This window comes from Serinus canaria, chromosome 3 (assembly GCF_022539315.1).
Source record: "Serinus canaria isolate serCan28SL12 chromosome 3, serCan2020, whole genome shotgun sequence".
NCBI classification, from domain to species: Eukaryota; Metazoa; Chordata; class Aves; order Passeriformes; family Fringillidae; genus Serinus; species Serinus canaria.
Genome location: NC_066316.1, coordinates 12,572,250 through 12,595,510, shown reverse-complemented (window position 1 = coordinate 12,595,510; position 23,261 = coordinate 12,572,250). Strand labels below are relative to the sequence as shown.

At 50.3% G+C, this 23,261-nt stretch overlaps 2 protein-coding genes across 2 annotated transcripts; one reads left to right on the top strand and one right to left on the bottom strand.

Moving 5' to 3' along the window:
- Positions 1–3,484: 3,484 nt before the first annotated feature.
- LOC127059449 (serine/threonine-protein kinase pim-3-like) lies at positions 3,485–4,830 on the top strand. The gene is made up of 2 exons (XM_050972950.1): positions 3,485–4,079; positions 4,727–4,830. Exons 1-2 carry the CDS (start codon positions 3,485–3,487, stop codon positions 4,828–4,830), a joined length of 699 nt encoding a protein of 232 aa, XP_050828907.1.
- Positions 4,831–7,002: 2,172 nt separating this feature from the next.
- On the bottom strand, positions 7,003–21,717 carry TOGARAM2 (TOG array regulator of axonemal microtubules 2). Its single transcript, XM_050972949.1, has 9 exons — positions 21,621–21,717; positions 20,759–20,891; positions 19,024–19,129; positions 18,058–18,293; positions 16,369–16,521; positions 11,093–11,297; positions 9,705–9,921; positions 8,622–8,708; positions 7,003–7,238 (listed from the first exon to the last, which is right to left on the bottom strand). The coding sequence occupies exons 1-9, from the start codon at positions 21,715–21,717 to the stop codon at positions 7,003–7,005; spliced, it is 1,470 nt and encodes a 489-aa protein (XP_050828906.1).
- Positions 21,718–23,261: the final 1,544 nt, after the last annotated feature.

Genomic DNA, 23,261 nt, shown 5'->3' with positions numbered 1-23,261 from the left:
GCAAAAGGGAGTGGTTTGCAGGGATGGGGTTGTTGCCCTGCTGCAAAAGCTGGGAGGAAACCCAAACAGGCAAAATGCCATTTTGCCTCAACCCCTGCCCAGATTCTTCATCTTTTCCCTCTGCTCCAAGATAGGCAGGCAGGGCTGGATTCCAGCAAGGTTTAAGTTCTTGGTGCTCCCTGGCATCCAAGGGATCCAGTAAACTCCTGTATGCAGTGACTGCAGTACGGCTCCTGAAGGAAAAAAGGAAATGTTGCGAGATGGGACATCCTTCTTGTCTCCTCTGTTTTCCCAGGAGCCCCTGGGAAAGAGAAATGCCCACATGGGCTTGATCTGACTCCTTCCCAGACAGCCCTTCCCTCACTCCTGGGATTTCATTGGCTCCACAGGCTTCACTCCGTCGCTCAACTCAGAGGAGCCCAGGTGGGAGAAAACGCTGCCTGGCATGGGGCTGTTTGATCATTGTCTCATCTTGATTCTATTTGCCCCTCTCTCCCCCCAGCCAAAGAGACCAAAGGATCCCCCACAAGCTGACGGTACTGCACCAGATCCTGGGCACATTCCCTCCTCCAGTCCTGCGTGGCCTCTGGAAGGTTCCGGAGCCCTCCCTGTGTGCGGGACAGCTGCTGCAGCGCCGCTGCGCCTGCGACCAGCAGTGCCCAAGGAGCAGCTGCGCAAGTGCAGAGTCTGAAGCAGAATTCCCAGCACACACAAATGAGAACTGGGATTTCAGGGGCTGGCAGGAGAAACCATCTCCTTGCTGCCCTTCCTAGCCATGGCCACGCTGATGCATTGGAAGAATTGCCCCTGCCCAGGAAGCTCTCACGTAGAAGATAGGAGCAAAAGCCACGTGTTTCTGAGGCGCCAGCTGCCAGTGCCTCAGGTTTTCCTTCCAATTTCTAAGAGCTTTTGACTCTTTCAACACGTTCTGTGAGTCCCTGTGAGCGAGTAAGCATCACAAACCCTCTCCCTCAAAGCCTTGAGGTACTGCCAAAGCAGAACTTGTTCATGCTCTTTTCTCCTGCTGATTTTATAATCTCATCCAGACTCTGAAAGCAAACCTGTGCTGTAGACAAAAGATTGACCATGGAATCCCAGGGCACTTTCTGGGTGTGAAAAATGAGTACTTTATGATAGGCTTTTCGCAAATATTAAAATGAATATTATATGTGTTGTGTTAGAAAGTTTTGCTGTATCAATTTTCTTAAGTAGTGTGTTAAATATGGTTTTAGGTCATAACATAAGGTTAAAACAGAAACTATGCTATGTAGGATGCTTTTTTACCTAAAGAAAGGACTTGCACTGAGATAGCAGACACAGGACACTTAAATCTTTCAGAGAAAGATAATTTATTGCCCCATTATCAGAAGAAACTAACTTCTTCCTGCCTCTTTCAGCCATAAAGATGCCATTAGGAATATGAGGAAGAAGTTGACAAGGACCAGACAGAATCCTTTGTTTGAATGGAATTTATGCATCATGTATGAAGTGTATGAATATGCAACAGGCTATTGTTTTTAAGGGTTAATCCTCTGTTAACTTGTGTTGTTTTTCGGGCTTATGTTGCCCAGAAAAATGTACCCGGACATCCACAAGTCTTTCTTTCTATTGTCTCATATTGTCCTAATCCCAATTGTCCAAATTTTTATAATTCTAATTATATCGTTATTTTCATAGCCATTTTAATACTACTGAACCTTTTAAATTTTAAAAACAGGCGATTGGCGTTTTTCACAAGGCTGTGTGTTTTTATCTGCTTTCCCACGGCCTTTGGGTGTGCACGGTGAGGCCGAGGCCCGGGGCCTTCAAGGTGGCGCCGGGCAGCCCCCGGGGCCGCGGCGAGGGCCGGCACTGAGGGGCAGCACAGGGTGCATTTCCCCGAGCGAGCGGGCAGGGAAAGGCGTCCTGGGCAGAAGGGCAGGCAGAAAGGCCCCGGCTCTCTCTCGGCAGGGCGGGCGGCCCATCGCCGATCGCTGCTCCCGGAGCCGCCGTCAGGGCCGCGTCTCCTCCACGCCGCTGAGGCCGCACCGGCAGCGCAGCGTCCGGCTCTGCTGGGCTCCCCGGCACGGACGGCAAGGACGTGGACACGCTGCAGCAGGTGCCGAGGAGGGACACCGAGGTGATGTCAGGCCTGGAGCATCTCTTTCCTGCAAGGAAAGGCTGAGACAGCTCGGCTTCTTCAGCCTGGAAAAGAGACGTAGGCTTAGGCTTGTCCCAGCTGTGGCCTTCCAGTACCTGAGGTCAACCTACAAGAAAGCTGGGCAGGGACTTTGTAGGAGGGCAGGAAGGGACAGGGCAAGGGAGAATGGAACCAAATGGATAGACAGTAGGTTTAGATGAGGGATTCAGAAAAAAGACTCTCCTGGAACAGGTTGCCCTGAGAAGGTGTGGATGTGCCATCCCTGACAGTGTTCAAGGCCAGGCTGGATGGAGCTATAGATAAGATGGTCTGGTGCAGGGGGTCCCCAACTACAGCAGGGGGCTTGCAATGTTTTTCAGGTCCCTTCCAAGCCAAACCATGCCACGATTCCATGATTCTGGGATACTTCCCCTCCTCATCCTCTGACAGAAAAAGAAACTTGGCTCAAGTTCCACATTGCAGACCATGTCTTTTGGCAGCCTGCAACTGTTTCAAGAGAGGATGAAAAGACATGACATTACTGACACGATTTCCCTTTTCTACCTGAAAATTAAATGCTCCACTCCTGTCCACTCTCACAGAACTGTCACGAGAGGCAATTCTTCCCCACGAAATGCTTCGTCTCACCCAAAGACGAAAGAAGCCATAAGCCAACACTCATCCTTATTGCTACGTTGCTTTATTTGGTTACTCCTGTAAGAGGAATTTGGGGTTTTATTCGTTGGTTTCTTTACTTCGTTCCTCGGGACGCGCGGCGGCTCCGTTGGGTTCGCGAAAGCAACGGACGAACGGCCGCGAGCTCCGGCGGCTCCGCAGCAGCGGCAGCGGCAGCGCTTCTCTCGATCGGTTTCCCTCTCGACTTTCCACTCGCTCTCCTTCCTTTTCTCCGTCTAACCGGAGAAACTACCGTCCCGTCCCGGAGTCCGTGTTCCGCCTTTCCCTGCCCGGCTCATGCCGCGTCCCGCAAGGTGCCCGTGGGTGCTTCGGCCCCCTGCCCGACCCTGCCCGGTCCGCCGCGGTCTCGCCTCCGCCAGGCTCCCTCCGGACCGGCTGTGGCGCCTCTGCAAGAGTCTCTGGAAGAGTTCCTCCCTCTGCTCGTGCTGGGGCAGCACCATCCTCTAGCTCCGCCTGGCGCGGGCTCTGGCCCGGCCTCAGCCCCGAACGAAGCCCCTCCAGCGGATCCGGCCGCAGCCACGCCGCTGCCTCCCGGCTCCCGCTCCGTCCCCGGGAGCTCCCCCGGTCCGAGCTCGCCACTCGTCAGTTCGGCCACCGGCCCCGATCTGCCGATGCCGGGGACGGCTGGATAAACAGCAGCGGCCGGGGCGTTCGGGTGCCCTGGGCAGAATGGCCAGAGCGCGGTGCCGCCCGCACGGGCGGGGCTGCCGGGCGGGGCTGAGGCGAGGCCCGGCAGGGTCGGAGCCAGGGCGCTGCGAGGGGAGCGGGCGTGGAGTGAGCGTGGGCGAGCAGAGTCCCGGACCGGGCAATGGCGAGCAGCGCTGGGGCCGGGCAGGGGGTGGGAGGGCGCCGCGCAGCATCGGCCCCGCTGACGGCATCGCGGTCCCCCCGCAGCACAAGAGCGCCCTTGTGCCCCTGGAGCTGGCGCTGCTGGGGGTGGTGTCGTGCCCTGGCTTCCACGGCGACGTGCGGCTCCTGGACCGGTTCGAGCTGCCCGACGGCTTCGCGCTGCTCATGGAGCGTCCGGAGCGCTGTCAGGAGCTCTGGTACTTCCTGGGCGAGCGGGAGCTCTTGACGGAGCCCGTGCCGCGGGGGCTGTTCGGCCGGGTGCTGGATGCCGTCCGGCACTGCAGCAGCCGCAGCGTCCTGCACCGCGACATCAGGGCCGAGAACGTCCTCGTCGACCTGGCCACCGGCGAGGCGAAGCTCTTTGACTTCGGGTGTGGCACGATCCTCCAGGACACGTTCCACACCCGGATGTCAGGTGCGCCCAAAGCCAGGGCTCAGCCGGGCAGCGGAGGTTCCCCCCTTTGCTGGCTGAGGGGGAAGAGGGAGGGAGGGAGGGAAGGAAATCCTTCAGCCGGCTGCAGCCAAGCTGCTTTTCGGCAGGGCAGGGGCTGGCTGTTGTGGAACGGGAGCTGGCTGGCAGGGAGGGAGGGAGGGAGGCAGGGAGGGAGCAGCATCGGCCTGATGAGCTGCACCCGTGTCCCATAGGAAGGCCGGAGTACAGCCCACCAGAGTGAATCCTCTTCAGCTGCTACCATGGTCTGACAGCCACCATCTGATCCCTGGGCATCCTGCTGTATGACCTGGTCTGCAGGCACCTTCCTTTCCACAGTGATGAGGACATCATCTGGGGCCTGCTCTTCTTCCCAGCCCGGGTGTCTCAAGATGAGGATGCACCTTCTCACAAACAGTGGCTCTTTTCTGCGGAAAACAAATTCAGCCCCCCAGTGTTTCAAGTTCGGGTCAGAGGTGGTGTCTGGAGCTCCAAGAGCACCCAGAGTCCTAGTTACTGGACTATGATGTTGATGTTGGCGATATTTAGAGGCTTCCTATATGCATGTACTCACAAAAGCTTTGCCTCCCATCCAGAGGATCTCTCCTTCCTCTGAGCCCCATGTGCAACAGAGCAGGAGAATGGGAAAAATGACACCAGCTATGATGATGACAGGAAGAAAAAACAGGAGTTGAATTCAGAGGAAAAAGAACATGAAGTAAGGAGACCAAGCTAAGTCCTGTGTGGTAGATTTTCAGTTTATACACAGTAGGCAGAGCTGTGAGAATTTTTCCTGTGGTGTGGGCGCAGGGAAGCACCTGAACCAAGGAAGAGCTCAGCTGGACACTGAGCTTCAGGCTGTGTCCAGAGGGAAGGGATGGGAGGTGGCCATGGAAAGAGCAGCCCAGAGCCCAGGCACACGATTGCCTTTGCAGCAGGGCCAGGACCTGCAGTTGTTTTGGGTTTGCTGTGGGGTGCAGGAGGAGGCAGATGAACAACAGCTTTGATAGACACAATGTCCAATCAAAGGCTTGGCTACTTGATTTCAGCCTTGCAGAGAAAAGGCCCAGTGTATCACTGAGAGGAAGTGACAAGCCTTGCAGTGAACTTTGAACAGGTCCTGATTTGGCTCTTTAGCTGGGCCAGAAATGATGGGATACTAAGGATCGGTGTGAATCTACTCCAGCTGCCTCCTCCCCCCTTCCTGGCCATGGAATGGGGGCCCTGGAATGACTTGGAGAGGCAGAGAGCTTGCAGAGAGCAGCAGGGCAGGGAGCTCTGCTGAACTTCCTCAATGCCAGTGAGCCTGAGATGATGGATGTGTGGGAGCTGGAGAGCAGTGAGCATGGTGATAGCTCAGCAGCATCTGGGTTCAAAGGCTGCTGGGGAACTGGAGGAGGGAAGGGCAGCAGCAGAAGGAATGAGGGGCTTGAGAAAAGCAGGTTTTGACATTCTGCAGAATGGCCTTGTGAGGCCATGGCTGGAGATCAGCACTGGCTGTGAGGCACCTTAGGGGCAGGGAGAGAACAGTGATCTAAACCCACTGCCATGCCATCCAAAAGGCCAGTGGAGGCAGTGGCACCCCAGGACATCTTGATATCAAATATGGGGTGCCAGCTGGGAATGCAGCCACACTTGCAGGGGAGTGACCATGAGGTGAGCATAGAATGCATCTAGGTAGAAAGCTTTTGGCTACACAGGATCTTTTGGATCAAGTTTCCCCCAAACATAGCAATGGTGGCCCCGTTGTAATGCCAAGTAACAAAGAGCAGCACAAATGACACAAAGAAAACACGGCAAAAGAAGAAAAGGAGAGGCTCAGTGAGGAAAAGACGTGCTGAGACACTGACACATCAAGTGAGCTGCACTCCCATGACCTCTAGGCTAGCAGGTCCTGGTGTCACAGTCTTCTTTGATTTATTTAAATTTTATTTATTTTTGGTATTTTAAAAACATCAAAATAAAATACATGCAATTAAAATATGTCATCAAAATTTAAAGTTACAATCAAACGACATTTATTTAAAACTATATCTAAATATCAGAACATATGTACAATGGTAACTATGAAGCTTGAAACATAAATCCTATTCTTGAAACACTCTTCGGTCAGTTGGCGGCCTCTTTCTGATCTCAGAGGAAAGACAGCTCTTCTGGACTGGAGGCAAGGGCTTGGTTGGAAAAGGAACATTAGAAACTACAGACAATTCTTCCTGGTAAGACTTTATCCAGTCAGGCCTACAAAGTGGAGACACAAATTTTAACAGGGATGGCAATGCCAACCGAAAACATAGCATCTGAAGCTCCATATTTTGTGGGACATGTTTCCTGGAAGCTTCTAAAGAGCTACACAGGGAAACATGCTCCTGCTGGAAGAGACTTGAGGCAGGCCAGGAAGAAAACCCTGCCACACTTGCCCAGAGCTAGCACATGAACAGCCTGGCCTCTGGGCTGCCCTGGGACAGCAAGGAGCCCAGAGCCCTGTGCTCTCCAGGAATGGCTCAGCTGCACATGCACAACCCTGCTCCTCTCCCTGCCCCACAGCTGAGAAGCCCTACAGCTCTACAGGGCACTGGCAGCAGCACAGCTCCTTGCAGGGGGCACATGCAGGGCACAACTGTTCCCTGGCAATGAGCACAGCCTCTCTGGGCTGCCACAGGACCCTTCCTCCCAACAGAGAGCAGCCCAGCTCTCACCTTACCTCTGTGTGATCATCCTTGGTCTTCACCTTGTCCTCAGTCTTGAGTTCCTTCAGGCCCCCCATGCCATAATTAGGAAGGGTGATGGAGAGAGCAGGGGCAGATGCACACCCTTCCTTAGTCTTTGGTCATTTCTGGCACAGCTAAAATTTCCCATCCGGAGGCGTCCAACTCAGAGCTTGGTCAGCTTTCTGGAGAACAATAAACCTTCACCAGCCCAAAAGGTTGGAGAGGTTTTCCTGCACATGTGGGGGCTTGCTCTCAGCACACCTAATCAGCTGGGTGCCCATCACCTCGCAGAGGGCACAGGCAAGCTTGGTGACCACAGCGCAGACGTTGGCGCTTCGCACAGGCAGCGCCTTGTTCTCCAGGCAGGACCAGAGCACGGGCAGGGCATAGCGCTGGACCACTTCAGGGCTCCTGGCATAAACCCATTCCACAAGATCTGCCGGGACAGAGACACAGCTCCTTACCCACCAGCCTCAATGCAAACAAGGATCTACCTCTGGTTTTGCTTCTTGGAAGCCTCTCTGGCCAAGATCAGTGAAATAGCACACAGAGCCCCATGACCCAGAAACGGGCAATGCAGCTGATCAGCCTTGAAACAGAGCCACCAACCCCTCAGGACTAATTTCTCCAACCAGAGCCTTGTACCTGTAGCAGACTTTGTACCTCTACTAAATTATTTCATAATTTGGTTCTGCATGAACAATGAATGAAACAGAAATTGCCTTTTATTCCCATAAGAAGTTGTCTAAACCCACACACCATAAGATTTGGAAATGCACCCTAGAGAGGCAGTTGAGAGATTTCTGATAAAAGGGATGATTCCAATTTTGTAACTTTGATGTCAATGGCCAAAAGTCTCATCTGGCTCTTCCCTTTGCTCCATGTCACACAGCCAAGGGCAGTATTAGAACACGCTTCAAAACTCCAGCCCACCAGAGATGCGTGCTGCTTGACGGCTGGATGAGAAACATCAGTGACTAGCTGGTGTCTTTGGCAGAATGCTTTTGTGGCTTCCAACAAAGAGCTCTTTCAAACCTCAGGGTGTCTTAGAGAATTACCCAGAACCCATTGCCCTGGCATTTGAGCATCTCCACATTTTATTGGCATTTCCCTTCCCAATGTTAATGGCTTTTTTTCTTACAATGTGCACTGAAATAGGGGCATAGAGAGAGAGAAGAAGGCTACACAGGGGACTGAAATTTAGCCAGAACACAAGTGTTTTCTCACATTGTCTCTGGAATCTGCTCTCTGCTCATTTTCTGAAATGAACTATATCAAACACAGACAAAAATTTACTACCAACAGGCTCCTTGCATGGCAGATTTGGCTGAGTGGTCAAAATCTAAAATGCTCAGGAGACCAGTCTTATATTTTGATCAGGCAAAATGTTATGTAGTAGCCATTTACTGAACTGTGGGGGAAGAGACTTCATTTTCTCTATGCTGTTAATCCACCAGCAGTCATCAACATTGAAATAGCTCCTGAAAGTACCCAAACCAATTCTGCTAAGCAGGAAAAGGGTTCTGGCACCCATTTTAAAATGGGACTTCATTTGAGTTTAAATGCAGTTCAAGACATTGGTCACTATGGAACTTGAGAAGAGCCCCAGTGAGAGCTCAGCCCCGCTGCCTCCATCTCAGAGACTGCACAGCTCTGCAACAGCCAGGGAAAGCCTGCCAAATACACCTGCCTTGGCTGTTGGGCAGGAGAGACAAGCTCAGCACCTTCTGATATAGAGGAGCTACTCTGCTGTCTGTTCACAGGCATTCCCTGTAAATACCCCCTCAGAGACCTCTTGGCTTGGAAGGGGAGGCCATACCTGTGATACGCTCCGTGACCTCCAGCAGAGCTTGGCCACTCAGTTGGCTCCATTGGTGGCTGAGCTCTTTCATCAGTGATACTTCATCTACAAGTAAAACACACGTCTCTGCTCACTCTTCTGAGGGCATAAGAGAAAGGACAGTGGGGTGGGAAAGGGCAGGGGCAACCCCATTTTATACAATAAAGTCAATTTCTGCTGATTTTTGAATTATTTTCTTCTTTCCTTCCAGCCTACTTGGAAATGTTTAAATTCCAAAAGAAAAGCTCTCCTTTCATATTTGTAAATCCAAAGTTGTCTGCTGTCCCAGGAGCCATGTTAAAACATTTCACATCAGGGCCCTCAAGAGTTCAGTCACAAAGGAAGCACAAAGGTAGAAGCACAAACGAAGAAGCCCATACTTGGGACACAGAAAGGCACTGACTCAGGCAGTTTGTGAGTTCACAGAGCAGCTGAGGTGGAGAAAGTGGAAACTTCCCCTGATGACCTGCCTCTTCAACACTCCATTTTTCAGGCATATTCCCCCAGTGTGGCATTTTCAGAGCTGACATAAATCTGTGTGGCAAAGGAATTTACAGCAGCCCTTGCCTAGGCAGGTATTTGCTATTGCCATCTTGCTCCATGCCAAACAACATGTGGAACAAGGCATCATTGGCAGATGGATTTAGACCTGTTTGTTCTAAAGAAATGAACTTGGTGAATCATCAGTTCCCCCTTGGAAAAAAGAAGACAAAGAAGAAAGGTGGGAAATAGGCAGCAAATGCCTCTAAAGTGGAGCCTTCCAGGTGGCTGCTCTGCAGAAGCTCTGATGGGCCGGTGTCCCTTCACGCCAACAGCAAAGCTGTTCATTTGGGAAGTCAGACGGGGCCCAAGCAAACTCCAAAACCCCTTTGCCTCTGAATTGCAGGAAAGCTGTAGTCCAGGACTTTCTCTTCAGACCAGCAGCACAGAGCCAAGGGCTCCTGGGACTGTTGGGAAGTTCTGCTGCACATTCCACAACAGCTCCCGAGGCACTCAGCGCTCTCTTGTGTGGGAGAGACAGAGACACAGCTGAGGAGAGTCCATGCCAGGGCTCAGCCTTACCCAAATGAACAACACATCTGTCCAGTGCGTTCACAGCTGCAGCATGAACCCCGGGATCCTTTGAGTTCAGGTTCTTTGTTATCCCTTCCACCAAACGGACCATCACCGGGTTCAGGGCATCTTCCAGGAGTCCTGTCATTTCTGCCAGCACCTCCAGCGCCTTCTGCTTCACTTTCTTGTGGGTGTCATTTATTCTCAGGACAAAATAATCAAAAATCTGTGAAGAGAACAAACAACATGAAAGCTGGATTAAAATTACCTTGTTTGAAGAGGGAATGAAGCACTCAGCAATATAAAAGATGAAAGAGATCCTTTCTGTCAGGTCAGCCCTTGCTTGCACAATTTCACCGTTTTCCTGTGGGCAACTCACTGGAATGGTTGCACAGCCTGATGCTGCTGGAAACATTTTCTCATGTTTTTAAGAGCTTTGGTTGGGGCCAGAATAGCTCCTATGGTTTCTCTCCACCTACACATCATTAAATCAATTCCATTTATAAATTCAAATAGCTACCTTTGCTTTCAAAGTGTGGAAGCAGATATTTACCATGCCCATTTTTCCATACAGTTGCCTCAAGTACTGAGGCCAGTTATGATTTTGGCAAAACTATGGCTGGAGGAGATCTAAGTTTCCTTTTGTCTGTCTCAGAACCTGTGTCTGGAGAAGGACAGGCCTCTGGTCAACTCTTCCAGGATCCAGACCATTTCTCTAACCAATGGGTAGACTTCTGAAATGTAATGTGCTCTACAGCTCTTGTTAGAGCAGGTTCAGTCCCTTGACAGCCACACTATCTGGCACCATTTTCTGGAAAAAGGGAAAAAGCAGCTACTGGGAGGAGAAAGGATAGATCTGTCCTTAGCTGTTTTCCTCCTTTTCCAAAGAGAAAAAAAGGTCCCTGCAAGAAGGATGAGCACTGTCTTTATGGTGGAATAGGGATGAGGAATAGGGATGAGGATGGAAATGAATAGTCAAGAGTTGTGCCTGTGCAAGAAACGATGGAGTTACTGAAGTATTCTTCAAAAAAAACTGGGTTTAAACCAGTTATACTTCTGATACTTTTCTTCCCCATGCAAACCCCTCTTTGGTCTAGAGAAAACCTGCCATGCTTTCAGTGGCCAGATTCCCTTCACTTCACCCAACCGGGAATAGGAGACAGCAGCAGCTACACCAGCAGAAAATTCTGCCATCATCTGATCAACAGCAGCAATAGGCACCTGCCAGACAAATACACTTGTCCTGAAGTCTGGACCTGAATTAAATCTGTCTGGGTAAGAGGGACCAGCCTGTCCCAAACAGCCAGGATGTAGTGCCAAGACACACTGAATTAACTTTATTTCTACAGCTTGGGAAAGGAGCTAAATGAAAGGAGCAATGAAGATAAGCTACATACTTGGAAAATGTTACTGGAGATCAGCTGGGGGCTGGTTTTGCACAGATCTAGGAGGAGTGCCACTCCTTCCATCCGTGCCTGAAACCGCTTGGCTTCCAGGAGATGGTAAAGCTTCTGGAGTGACTCCATTCCTTCCACAGCTGCAGGTAACGTGACCTGGGCTTTTGGATGGTGGAGGAGGCATCGGTCAGAGGTAGATTTCACCCTGGAAAACAAAGCCAAATTAGGACCTGTTGATGGTAATATGCCTTCAGTTAATTTTGAGCCAAACATCTTGAGGAGCTTTCCTAATGATGTGATTTCAACCTAGAAAATCATGAAGCTCTGAAGGACAACATGGACCTTGTGACAATCATTATGGGAGACAATCTGCAAGTGACATTCTCATCACTGCTCCCTCAGGAAAACAAAGGATGAGATGCATCTGATCTATCTTCAGATGCCTTCCAAGGCACACATTGCTTTGTAGGGAGACACTACTTCCAAGTTTAAATGCCTGCTCATATGGGACGTGTGTGTCTTACAATAAGGAAACTCATCACTCTGGAGAAGTGTCTCTACACCAGGCATGACAATCTGGAAAAGTAGCTCAGATGCATCTGAACAGATGAACAGGGGCATAGCTGAAGGATCCAGAAAATCAGGGACAGAGATAGAAACAGAAGCCAGACATGCCAGAACTACACTCCCATTTTGTTTGCTTCCCTAGAGACTAGATGCACAGCTTAAGAAATCCACTGGGAATAATCCTCTTGGATCAACCTTGAGCATGGGAAGATGCTAGCCATGCTACTGAGGCATGTGGTCACTTTCCTGCCACTGCTGAGCAGGACAGAGCTAAAGAAATCCCCTCTGTTATCAGAGGAGGACAGGTACAAGTAGCTCTGCCACTGGCATGAAGAGACAGCAAGGACTAAATTCGTGTCTTAAATGCTGATTGCAGCACAGGGGGAAATCAACCAAACACGCTGTCCAACAAGCAAACTCTATGAAAGACAGGGATACCAAGACCAAAAAGTCCACGTTGAAACACCTGGTGACCAAAGTTGCTCAGCAATTGACTTGCTCCTTACTACTCAAAATTTGTACTGTTTCAGGGTAAGAAAACCATGAATCGGCCAGGCCAAACCACATGGATGGGAACTGCTTGTTTGGGGAATGGCATCTTGCTTCTAGACAGGCACTTCTCTTTAAAACACCGGTCTGAAAAGACTCCACTTGGATTAAAAAAAAAAAACAAAAACAAAAACTAGTTGAATTTACTTGTCTTGGCCCTAGGAGAGGGCCAAGTCTCAGAGACTTGGCCCACTCCTAGCCTCTACCACACTGCCCTTGTCACTGCACTGGATCATCTGAGCTGCAACCAATGGGTGTCTTTTTGTCACCCAATTTTTGTGGAAAACCCTGCAGAGAAGTTGTGTTCAACACAATGCAGAAGTTGACATTTTTTATCCTAGAGCATTTGTAGGGAAAGGAAACCATCTCTGGCACTGGTCATCTCCAGCAGAAAGATTTGCCTGAGGAAGAAGAGGAATGTAAAGCTTGTCATGTGCTTGGTCACATCTGACAGAAGTGCTCAGTACCGTTTGCTAGAAGGCAATGTGGCCTGGGGCTCCTTTAAGCCATCCTTCCTCTCCTTCACCGGCTCCTTGACACATGGGCGTTCACCCTTCTGGTTTTCCATCCCCTACAAAGATATAGAGAAACCCCATGGATCTTTAGAATATAAAATAGGAAATTCCCTGCTTAAAACACAAGTTAGAACCAGGATCACTGCTACCAAGGTTTAGGGAAACATTTCCTAACTTACAGAAATAAACAGACTAGAGATTCAGTGATGTCAGCTCTTGGTTTGCAATAGCCCAAGGCAGGTTATGGGTGCTACCACACTGAGCAGCAGTCTAAATTCCCAAATTCATTAGTCTTGGGCATAAATGGGAATAATGCAAACTGACAGGCACTGAGAGGTCTTAAAGGAAGCAGCAGAAGAAATTGGACTCTTTGGCAGTTGGCCCATTGTGTTGAAAGTTGATTTGGTTCAACCCTCACTCTCCCTGTGCCTGCAGAAAGGCGCAATCCTTTATATAATGTCAATAAAAAGCAATAAAATCCCCCCCAAAAAAGCACAAGATTTCCCACTGGATGCTGCTGAATTCACCAAGCTTCCTCCAGTTCCACAGGGCTTGACAGCAGAGCCCTATTCCCAAAAGAGAGACAGCAATTGTAGTAACTAGGATTGACTTGGACATCTTTTGTATATTTGGAATTTTTTCTTGGTACTACTACTTCTGGTGACTTTTGCAATGACTCTGTTATCTACTTTTCTCACTTAATTGCTTTCCTGGGGGCAGAGTAAGGAGAGTGTGGTGGGGGCTTTCACTTAAATGTAAAACCATTTTCTCCTCTTTCCCTCTCCTCTCGGTAATTGATATTTAAAATCTTCAAATCCCCACTTTTCCCTTAATAATATCAGTTCCTCTGTGGCCTGCAGATGAATAGGCTGAGGATTTACAGCTCATTCCCAGGAGCAAAATGATTTAGCAGGAGAGGAATGAGATAAAGACACATTGGGTATGTTTGATCTTGTATTAGCAGTGGCAGTACTTGCATAATGGAAACATTCCTCCTGCCAGGCACTTACTTTCCTCCTAATTCTTGTCAGGATATCTTCCAGGTCACGGGTGGAAAGAGATTGTTCCAGGAGCATTTTAAATTTTTGGTTATTCAGCAACATCTTCACCATCTGCTGTCCATAATGCCTGAGGAAGGATGGAAGAAAGTGAGGAAGAGAGAGAGGGAGGCAGGAAGGAAACAAAAGAACAGTGAACCAAGGAAGAGTGTTAACAGAAGAGGCTGATACCTTAAACACATCAGGTGTAATCCTTGCATGAGAAGGCACTACCTACTCAGCAAAGAGGGAGATTTACCTCACTTGACACTGCACAGTGCTGCAGCTGAACACAAGAGGCAAGAGAAGAATGTGGGGCAAGAGAAAAATACCATTCCTCTCTGAAACTGGGGGTGTTCCCAGGGAACAAGCAAAACACATCTGCTTTGTTGTCAGAGCCTGTTAGCAGTGTCCTGCTGCCATTGCACAGTAATTTACCTTTCTTTGACTGGCAGGGAAGCCAGGAGAAAACTACCTCATCCTTGCTTTTGATTATTCTATACTCTATGTATGCACAGGTGCAGCTAGTTGCTCTGGTGTTCTTGGCAGCTTTTAATGGGAATTTCATTATCAAAGTAAGGGGATTTTGGTGGTTTGGGTTAATTTTGCCACTAGGAAAACTCGGTTTTCTTCAAGAAGAAATTTGAAGGTCACTGAGGCACAGATAACAGCATTGTAGAAATCTGCAGAAAGGGTTTAGAAAGACTGAATACATTGGCTAAAGATCCCTGAAATATTTCTAGAAAACTTGTCATGAGAAACAGATGTTTGGGATCCTTCAGTGATGAACCTTAGCCAACACTTTGGTTTTCTCTTGTGCACTTAAGGCCAACCAAAACTGTTGGACTGGCTAATCTGAGCGCTCTTTTGATCTCAGTAAAGAATTCTTCAAGTCACAGCAAGTTGGCAATGCTCCTTCTTGTTGGCCAACCTCAGGTTACCCAGTACAGTCATTTCCCCAGGCAACCCAGAGCAGTGGTCACAGCACCAAGCCTGAGAGAGCTCAAGAAATGTTTGGACAATGCTCTCAGGCACATGGAGTGACTCTTGGGCTGTCCGGCACCCGGCCAGGAGCTGGACTTGATGACCCTGATAGGCTCCTTCCAACTCATCATATTCCATGATTCTATGACCCCTAGCCACACAGAGAAGTCCCTTATTATTTCCTTTAGTTTCCACTCTTTTGTGGTTTTGCCTTTAAAGCCAAACACAAAACGGTTTTCCTCCTGTCGTGGTTTGAGAGGAAATGAGGGATTTTTTTGGGGTTGGTGTGGTCACGCCAGTTGGTGTTCAGATTTTAATATTGGCACCTGGTTTGTCCACTGAGGGCATGGATACGCCTCTGAGAACACAGGGGTTAAAAGCTGTGAACTCCCAGGAGAAACTCTCTTTGGGTTCCGGTCTTAGAGGAGAACAGACCTTCCCGTGCCCGGCTCCGAGCTGAGCGGGGCGAGGAGGGGAGCCATGCAGCCGGAGGGAGGTAGGCCAGGCCTGGGCCGAAAGGTGGAGGAGCCCTGCACTGCGAGGCTTCGGGGAGCCATCCGCCATTCCCCCCCCGGGAGAGAGAGAGAGAGAGTGAGAGAGCAGCTGTGCCTGTGATAGCACGGCTGGCATGAGAGAGAAGGGGGGGGTGCCCAGCAGGGCAGCCAGCCGTGGGAGTTCATGAACCAAACCAGCAGAGCCTGGGACTTTTAACCCTTCTTGAGATGATGAAAACCTTGCAAATGCTGATTCTTCCTGAAGTGGATGAGATAGAGTGAGATAGCAAGAAAATGGGCAAGTGAAAGACATTGAGAGAAGTTGAGAAGAATCCTAGGTGAGAGGAGATGATGGAGTGGCCTTTGGCTGGACTTTTTCTTGAATGGCCATGGCAGAACCCTTGAGTTCCTATGACACAGAGACTGCATTCTAGGGGGAGGCAATGATTCAGAGCCAGGAGAGTTCAGTGATGTGAAAGTATGTGAACAGAGACGACGGGTGAGGAGGGTGGTGGTGGTGCCCTCCGTCTTCAAAGAAGAAGAAGAGGAAGATGATCTCTGTTCAAGAGACCCCTCAGCACCAGGGGGTGAAATTTGGGGGGGACAGGTGTCCCAAAAGGAGATGAACTGTGCTCCTTTTGGAACTGGACAAAGCATCCTTAAAGGGAAAAACCTTAGAAGCAGCTCTGGTCCATGTGCAGTGGTGAGAGCACTGGACATGGAAGGAAGAAGTCATGACGGCAAATGTTCTCCGGGCGGTGCCACACGTGACACGGAAACACGAGAAGTTTTGACTGTTTCCTGGGGAAGTCTGTGGTGCAAGAAAGACTCCTCTCTTCTCGAAGAATTGAGAATTGATTATCTAAAGGGTGGTAACGGAATTAGAAATTTAGTGGGGGGAGGAGGAGGAAATTTAGAAGGTTTTCATCCTGTGTTTTGTGTTTTTTTCCTTGTAGTTTTAAGTTAATAACGTTTTTTTCTTTCAATCTTATATTGGAGCCTGCTCTGCTCTGTCTCTGATCACATCTCACAGTAGATACCAGGGAAAGAAGCATTCTCATGGGGGCACTAGCATTGCGCCAGGCTCAAACCATGACACCTGCTTTAGGAGGTGAAATGAAGATTATTACCTTGTGTCCTGGTGACGGTCCTGAGCCAGTTTCCCTGCCACTTGTGCCAGCCTCTCAGCCCTGGGGGTGCCTGCGAGCTTGGTGACTCCCATTTTCTCCACCAAGGACAGGAGGAGTTCGGCCGCACACTTCCGCGCCTGGGTGTAGCGGCTCCTGGGAAGGAGAGAGCAAACCCTGGGACACAGGGACAAGGAGCAGCAGCAGCACAGGCCTTGGCCAGAGCATGCTCCCTGGCCTTGCTGGGGGAAGGAGCCTGGGTTCTCCCTGCAGCTTCAGACACCTGCAGAAGGTTCTGTCCTCAGATAAACACTAAGTCAGCATTGTGCAGAAGGACTGCCTGCACGGAAGAGGGAGGAATTCAGTCTCCCTGCACTATCTGATACTCCATTTCTTTCAGAGTATTTTCTCAGAGAAAGATTAAAGTAATAGATCACAGATGAATTCTTTAGAAGTTAAGAACAATTCATGCAGACCCATCAGAGGGCATCCAGTACACAGAGCTGCAGCAGGATCAGGCTCTTTTCACTCTTTCATCCCCAAATCTGCAGACCTCTGGGAAAAAACAAATGCTGGAAAAACATGCTGTGGGGCGTGAGGTTGTGGAATATCCAGCAATGCAGCCTGTTTCTTTTGTAAAGCTTGGCAAGGGATACATCTGAGTGTTTTACCCTATGCAAAGTGAGGAAAGGGTGCCAGTCAGTTTAGCCACGTTGTCCTGTTCTAGACACTGTCTCTTGGGAACTATCAGGCCCAGCACCAACACTTAGGGCAGCATTTGCTTCAGCTGTCCCATGGCACTTGGCCTGTGAAGGTGCCTGGAAAGTGATTCATCATCTCAAGGCTACCATGAAACATCATTTTGAATAGAAAGTAGAGCTGGAAAGGCGGGACACTCAATACAAGATTCCTTTGGCAGGAGCTGCACCTGCTGTGCAGGCTGTGCCAGACCCCATGTGCTTCCACACAAGACACACTCTCCCCCATGTGCTCCACACCCCAGCAAGGACCCTCCTTCTTTCTCAGGCTAAAGGAATCATGAGGATATGTGGATTTCACTAGGGCCTCTGTGCTTAGCGCTGCAAAATATGCAACAGCACTCACAGCTGCAATTGCAATTGTCCCTCTTCCCACAAAAGCACAAGGCTCTATCCTTAGCCTTTGCAGGCCCTTTCACTTCCCCACCATTCACCACATCCAGGAAACTCTGACAGACTGTGAGAGCCCCAGGAAAAAGCAGGAAGCTGCATGAGAGGAGCTTTCGTTTGGATATCAGGAAAAGGTTTTTCACCCAGAGGGTGCTTGGGCCCTGCAACAGGCTCCCCAGGGCAGTGGTCACAGCACCAAGCCTGACAGAGTTGAAGGAGCATTTGGACAACAATCTCAGGCACACAGGGTGTGCCCCTTGGGCTGTTCTGTGCAAGGCCAGGAGCTGGATTCGATGGTCCTGATGGGCCCCTTCCAACTCCCTGTATTTTACAGTTTTGTGATTCTCTGAAGTAATGGCCTGCAGGAGGGCAGAAATAGGTGACAAGAGGAAAGAAACGAGGTTGATCGGATATCAAGTCCCTGAGTTCACATAGGATGCAGGATACAAGACCCTTCCCTCCCACCCTTCCCATTCTTTCCCTCATCCCTTCTCTCACCCACACATAGAAGGTGAAGAACATCACTAAAAGAAGAAGAACCTACTTGACTCCCCTGTCCATGAGAAAAGTCATTGCTCGTGCAGGAGTCACATTCTCCACCATCATCCCCAGGCTCTGACGGGCTGCCTTCTGAACAAACTCTGGGGAGTTGTGCACCATGTGAAGAAGGACTGGAGTAACCTCATCCAGCTCAGAGTCCATGTCCTTCTTCAAGATGGCAAAGAGCTCTCCCAGAGTGACGATTGCAGAACAGGACACCTTGGACCGCAGGTTGGTCACCTGGGGAAATCGTGAGGGGAAATATGAGAATCACCTTGGAAAGAAAGCCAGTTGTCTTCAACAGAAGTCCCAGGAAATGACAACACATCCCACTTTGTCCAGAGGATCATAAGAGTACATTTATAGCAGAGGAGCACAAGCACAGTAAGACAGTTACTCTGGCATCAATTTCTGGCTTCACACCTGTTTACTGCACGCCTAAAAGGAAATTTCACCAAAGAATTGTACTTAACCTATCTTAAATGTGCACTATGTTGATTTTAGGCTCTTTCACTAGAAAATAAAAACCAGGCATGCTTTCATATCATAAAGGCAGAAGTCATAAAGATAAAAGTGTCAGGTACCCCTGTTCCAGAAAGCAACATCAGCAGTTGAAGCTCTCAGCCAGGAAACAGAAAACACAGGCTCAGATCTACAGCCTCATTTGCAATGTTCAGTTACAGCTTGGGCAGAGATTGGGACTCTGCCATATAATGTCATTAGTGTCTCAGTTTCTGCCTTGCATGATAATGGCACCACACTCAAAGACAAGTGCCAGACACCTGACCTGCCAGTAAATACAGCTGCATGTACACACAGATCCTACAGATAGCTGACAGACATTAGAAATAGAAGGTCTAAAACTAGAAATGAAGGCAGTGCCTGAGCACACATGGAGATGGAACAAGCACCTATCTACTCTACAAGCCATGTATGAAGGATGGGGAACGATTCAGAGCAATGTTCTCACCTCGCTGGTAACTGCCAAGCAAATGTCATGAAGTCTGGAAAGCAGGACTTCTGGATGGGACTCAGCCAGGCGTGGGATGTTGAAGAGTCCCTTCTCCTTCAGTTCCCTGAAAGGCAAGTACCAAAAAGATTGATTTTTCTCTCTACCCAAGAACTAGGCAGCTGAAATGACCAGGCAGGCAGCTCAGTCAAACCATGGCAGGTGCTTTTCAAGGAATACTTAGTGAAATCATGGAACACATTGCCTCAGGATGCTGTGGCTGTCAAAAGCATACACAAATCCAAGAGGCAAAGAGAGGGCTTTCAGAGTCTTCATTTGTGGCCTTTCAGAAAATCTCTGCTATGAAGTGCCTCTGTCACTGCTTTGAAAAAGCTGTGAGGCCAGGCCATGCTGCTGTTTCTTGTCACCTCCCTGTAGCTGTCCCTGAGACACAGTTGCATTGGGCTGTTCCTGGGACATTTTCCTTCTTTGTCAGCCCCAGCAGGCAGTTTAGCACTGAGAGTCTGCACTGCCACTCCGCAGCTGAGTTTCCACTCTACAGTCTAGGTCTGTGTGTCACCCACTCCACTCCACCTCACACATTCCCCAAAAACCAGAGCAGGATGTCCCAGAAGATTACAATTCCACCCCTGGGCAAGAACTCTTGGAACTCTGGCTTTTCCCAGAACCCTCCTACCTAAAACAACCCCCACAACAGCAACATGTTATTTAAAAGGTGCAAACAATTCCCTCTCTCAGCACGTGCTTTGTGCAGGCCCTCAGCCTCAGGAAGGTGTGTGAGGCATCAGGGCTGCAGCACAGGGCTGGCGACTGATCTCACGGGAACCCCTGAGTGTCATCAGGGCCCCCCACACCTGCAGAAGCTCTCTGCACCTCACAGGGCACCAAAGAGAAATGGGGAAGAGAAAGCAGAAGAGAAAGGGCAAAGCAAAGGAGATGCCTTGTGGACGATTGTTCATGCTTATCCCTGTGGGAATGAAGCATTCACCAGTGCGTGGATGCTAACTTAGACATCAAAAAGATAACCAGTATCACCTAACATTTGTAGGGTTATCACCTCTAGGCCTCCTTCTGTCTCTGTAGAATTTTGGGACCCATTGTGAGTATTGACAAAACATCTCAGGCCCATATGAAGCAGTGAGAAGGAAAGTTGAATTCCAAAAGTGCAAGATTCCTAGAGGATTTTATTTCTTTTTCCTTCTCTTGTGCCATGAGCCCTTCAGGAGTAAGAGCAGGCTGAGAGACTTGAAAGCACAACTCAGTCCATTTCTCAGAAAGAGGAGCTCCCTGGAGCTGTTTCTGGGGCTCACATGCAGGGGTCCCTGCCATTGCTGTCAGCAGTGGGAGCAGAGAGGAATCTTACTCAGGCCCCCTGGGCCAGCAGCCCAAGGCACCCAAATCTCTACACTCAAAACTGCTGCCATCCTGCCTCTGCCTTCAGCCAGCAAATCATCTCATCCCACAGCTTTCTCTCTTCCCTCAGCTTTTCCTTTGCAGCTCCATGGAGCAGCAGGCAAAGGGAGGAAAGAGCACGGACCTGCTGCAGCTGCAGCTCTGCTGCAGAGCAAGGCCAAGAAAAGGCTGCTCTCCCATCTTGATGCTCTCCCTGCTCTGCAGTGGTTTCACCAGTGCCCTTTGGCCCTCAGGGCTCTCGGCGCTCCGAGGCACGAGCAAGAGACGCTTCTGAGGGACCTTAGCGCTAAGAGGGACACCGAGGGAACGGGGCCTTCCTTACCAGTCATCGCTGCTCAGCATGGAGAGTGCCTCCTGCAAGGACTGCTGTGGGTCTGAAAAGGCTCTGTCCTTCTGCCCATGCCCACGGGGCGGCTCCTCTCGTCGCTTGGCCCCAGGGGCCGTCTGCGAGGTCACTGTAAGGAGAGGGTCGGCCGTGGGCGCTGCAGCCCCGGGCAAGGCAACCCGCCATGGCGCGGCCTGCAGCCCCAGCTCCCAGCCAGGCTTCTGTGTGGCACACCCTGCCCCTGGCTCAGAGACTTCCCTGCTGGCTGGCTCCTGGGGCTCCTTGCTTGCTCCCAGCCTCCCTCAGCTGGGCACAGCTCCAGGCTGAACCTGACAATTGCCCCCACGGCGCCAGCTCCCAAGTGCCACAGGTGCCACAGCCAGCGGCAGGTTCCTGAGGCCGCAGAGCCCCCACTGCCTGCCAGACAGTGCCGACAGCAGGACTGGCTGGCCCAGGAGGGAACCCCTCAGGGGCCTCTCTTGTCTCAGCGCCCTGATTTCCCCCAGCCCTGAGGACACGGGCACTCTGCAGCTCCCTGAGGAAAGACCCGCAGCTGCCTCATGACAGCACCAAGCCAAGCCTGAAACAACCCAGCCCTGCTGGGCCCGGCTCAATCCCCACGGAGCAACGCCCAGGGAACAGCCATACCTGACCCTTCACACCTGACCTCTGTTTCCATTGGCTTCAAATGTTCTAGACTATCCACTTTTGGAGTAACTCAAAAGTAGATTTGCTGTTCATTCTCAGGACAGACTATGGACCCAAGATCCCAGCTGTGCTGGCTGAGGCAGGAGGCAGTTTGTGCTCCTTGTGCAAGGACAAACCCCAGCAGGAAAAAGCTGCCACAGAGCAGGCTTACCTGAGGAGATGCATGGGAAGCTGCCATCCCCATGGATGATGGGCTTATTGGGCAGTAAGGGCATGTTGTCCTGCTTCCTCAAGACCTTTTTCTTCATGGCACTACCAGGGTGTTTCTTCTGCACACTAGGAGCTGTGCCATCGACAGGTGGTAGGCTAAAGGCTGCAGTGACCAAAGAGGAGCTTGTAAGTGGAGGCAGCTGGACAGGGTGATGATGGAAAGGGCAAGAAAACTTGCTGGAGCTGGACAACATCTCTTTGTTATCCCAAAGAACTTTGAGTATAACAATGGCATGCTAATATGGGACAGTGATCACAGAACCAGAGAGTCCTAGAGAGTTTGGGTTCGAAGGCACCTCTAACCACCATCTAGTCCAGCCCCTGTGAGCAGGGACATCTTCACTACATCAGGTTCCTCAGAGCCTCATATAAACTGGCCTTGAACACCTTCAAGGACGGACCAACAACAGTTTCTCTGGGCAAACTCTGCCAGCTTTTCATCCCCATCATTTAAAAAAATATTCTCCCTAATATCTAATCGAAATCTTCCCTCTTCTAGCTTAAAAGCAAACTGCAGCGATGCTTCCCCTAAGAAACAAGACAAACCCAGTATTGCTTTGCTTTTGTTGTTCTGTTCCAGAGGCAGGCAGGGGAAGTTCCCAAAGAAAGTGCAGACAGCCTTGCGTGATGCCCTTGGGCTGAGTGCTGCCTCCTAAGGGCCCTGCTGCCGCCCTCGGGCAGTGCTCACAGCCCTGCAGGCAGAGCCCCTCAGCCGGGATTCAGTCGGGAACGCTGCTTGCTCCTGGGGCTACAACAGAAACCCTGGCTGGGGCTTCAGCACAGCTCCACAGTGCCAGCTCCTCAGCAGGGAGTGGCAGGAGAAGGATCTCTGGTGTTTTCATCAGAAGGAGATGAATTTTGTTTCTTCCAGGTTGCACCCTTGTAGAAAAGCATTCTTTTGGCCTCACCTTCCCTGCTGGAGGCTGCTCTGCAGGAGAGAGTCTGAAGCCCCAGAGCCATCCCAGCCCTCTTACTTTGCAAGACAGATATTTCTACTTTGAAAGATATTAGAGGTGAAGCTGGGAAGCTGATACTCTGTTACTGACTCAGTGAGGCCATGGGCAAGACACTTCATGCCTCTGTGTTTTTCTTTAGGAAACAGAATTAAATCCTAATGCAAGCTTCCACTCAGATGCAAGCAGAACAGCCCCCCAATCTGATTGCAGCAGTGTGCAAAGGGCAAGCAAGTGGTCAAAAAGGACCACAACAAGTGTAGCCACCACTTACTTGCTTCAGCTGCATGCCTGGGCTCAACTGCCTTAGGAGGAAGCTGTAAGGATGTTTCCTTTTGTCTCCTCTTCATTGCTTTTTCCAAAAGCTCCATTTTCTTCCACTCTAAGTTCTTTTGAGCCAGCTGGCCCAATGCAGCACGGACCTAGGTGCAATGGAAATACATCACAGACTGTAAGCAGAGACACACAAATCAGACACCATATCTCATCAGGAGCACAGAGTCCACAGAGTGCCATTGGCTTCAATGCAGCTCCAGGTACATCCCAATAGTTTCAGAGGAATGTCTCCAGTCCTCACCTTGGCAATTACACACAGTGAGGTGGAACACTGTAGTGCCACAACCTCAAAT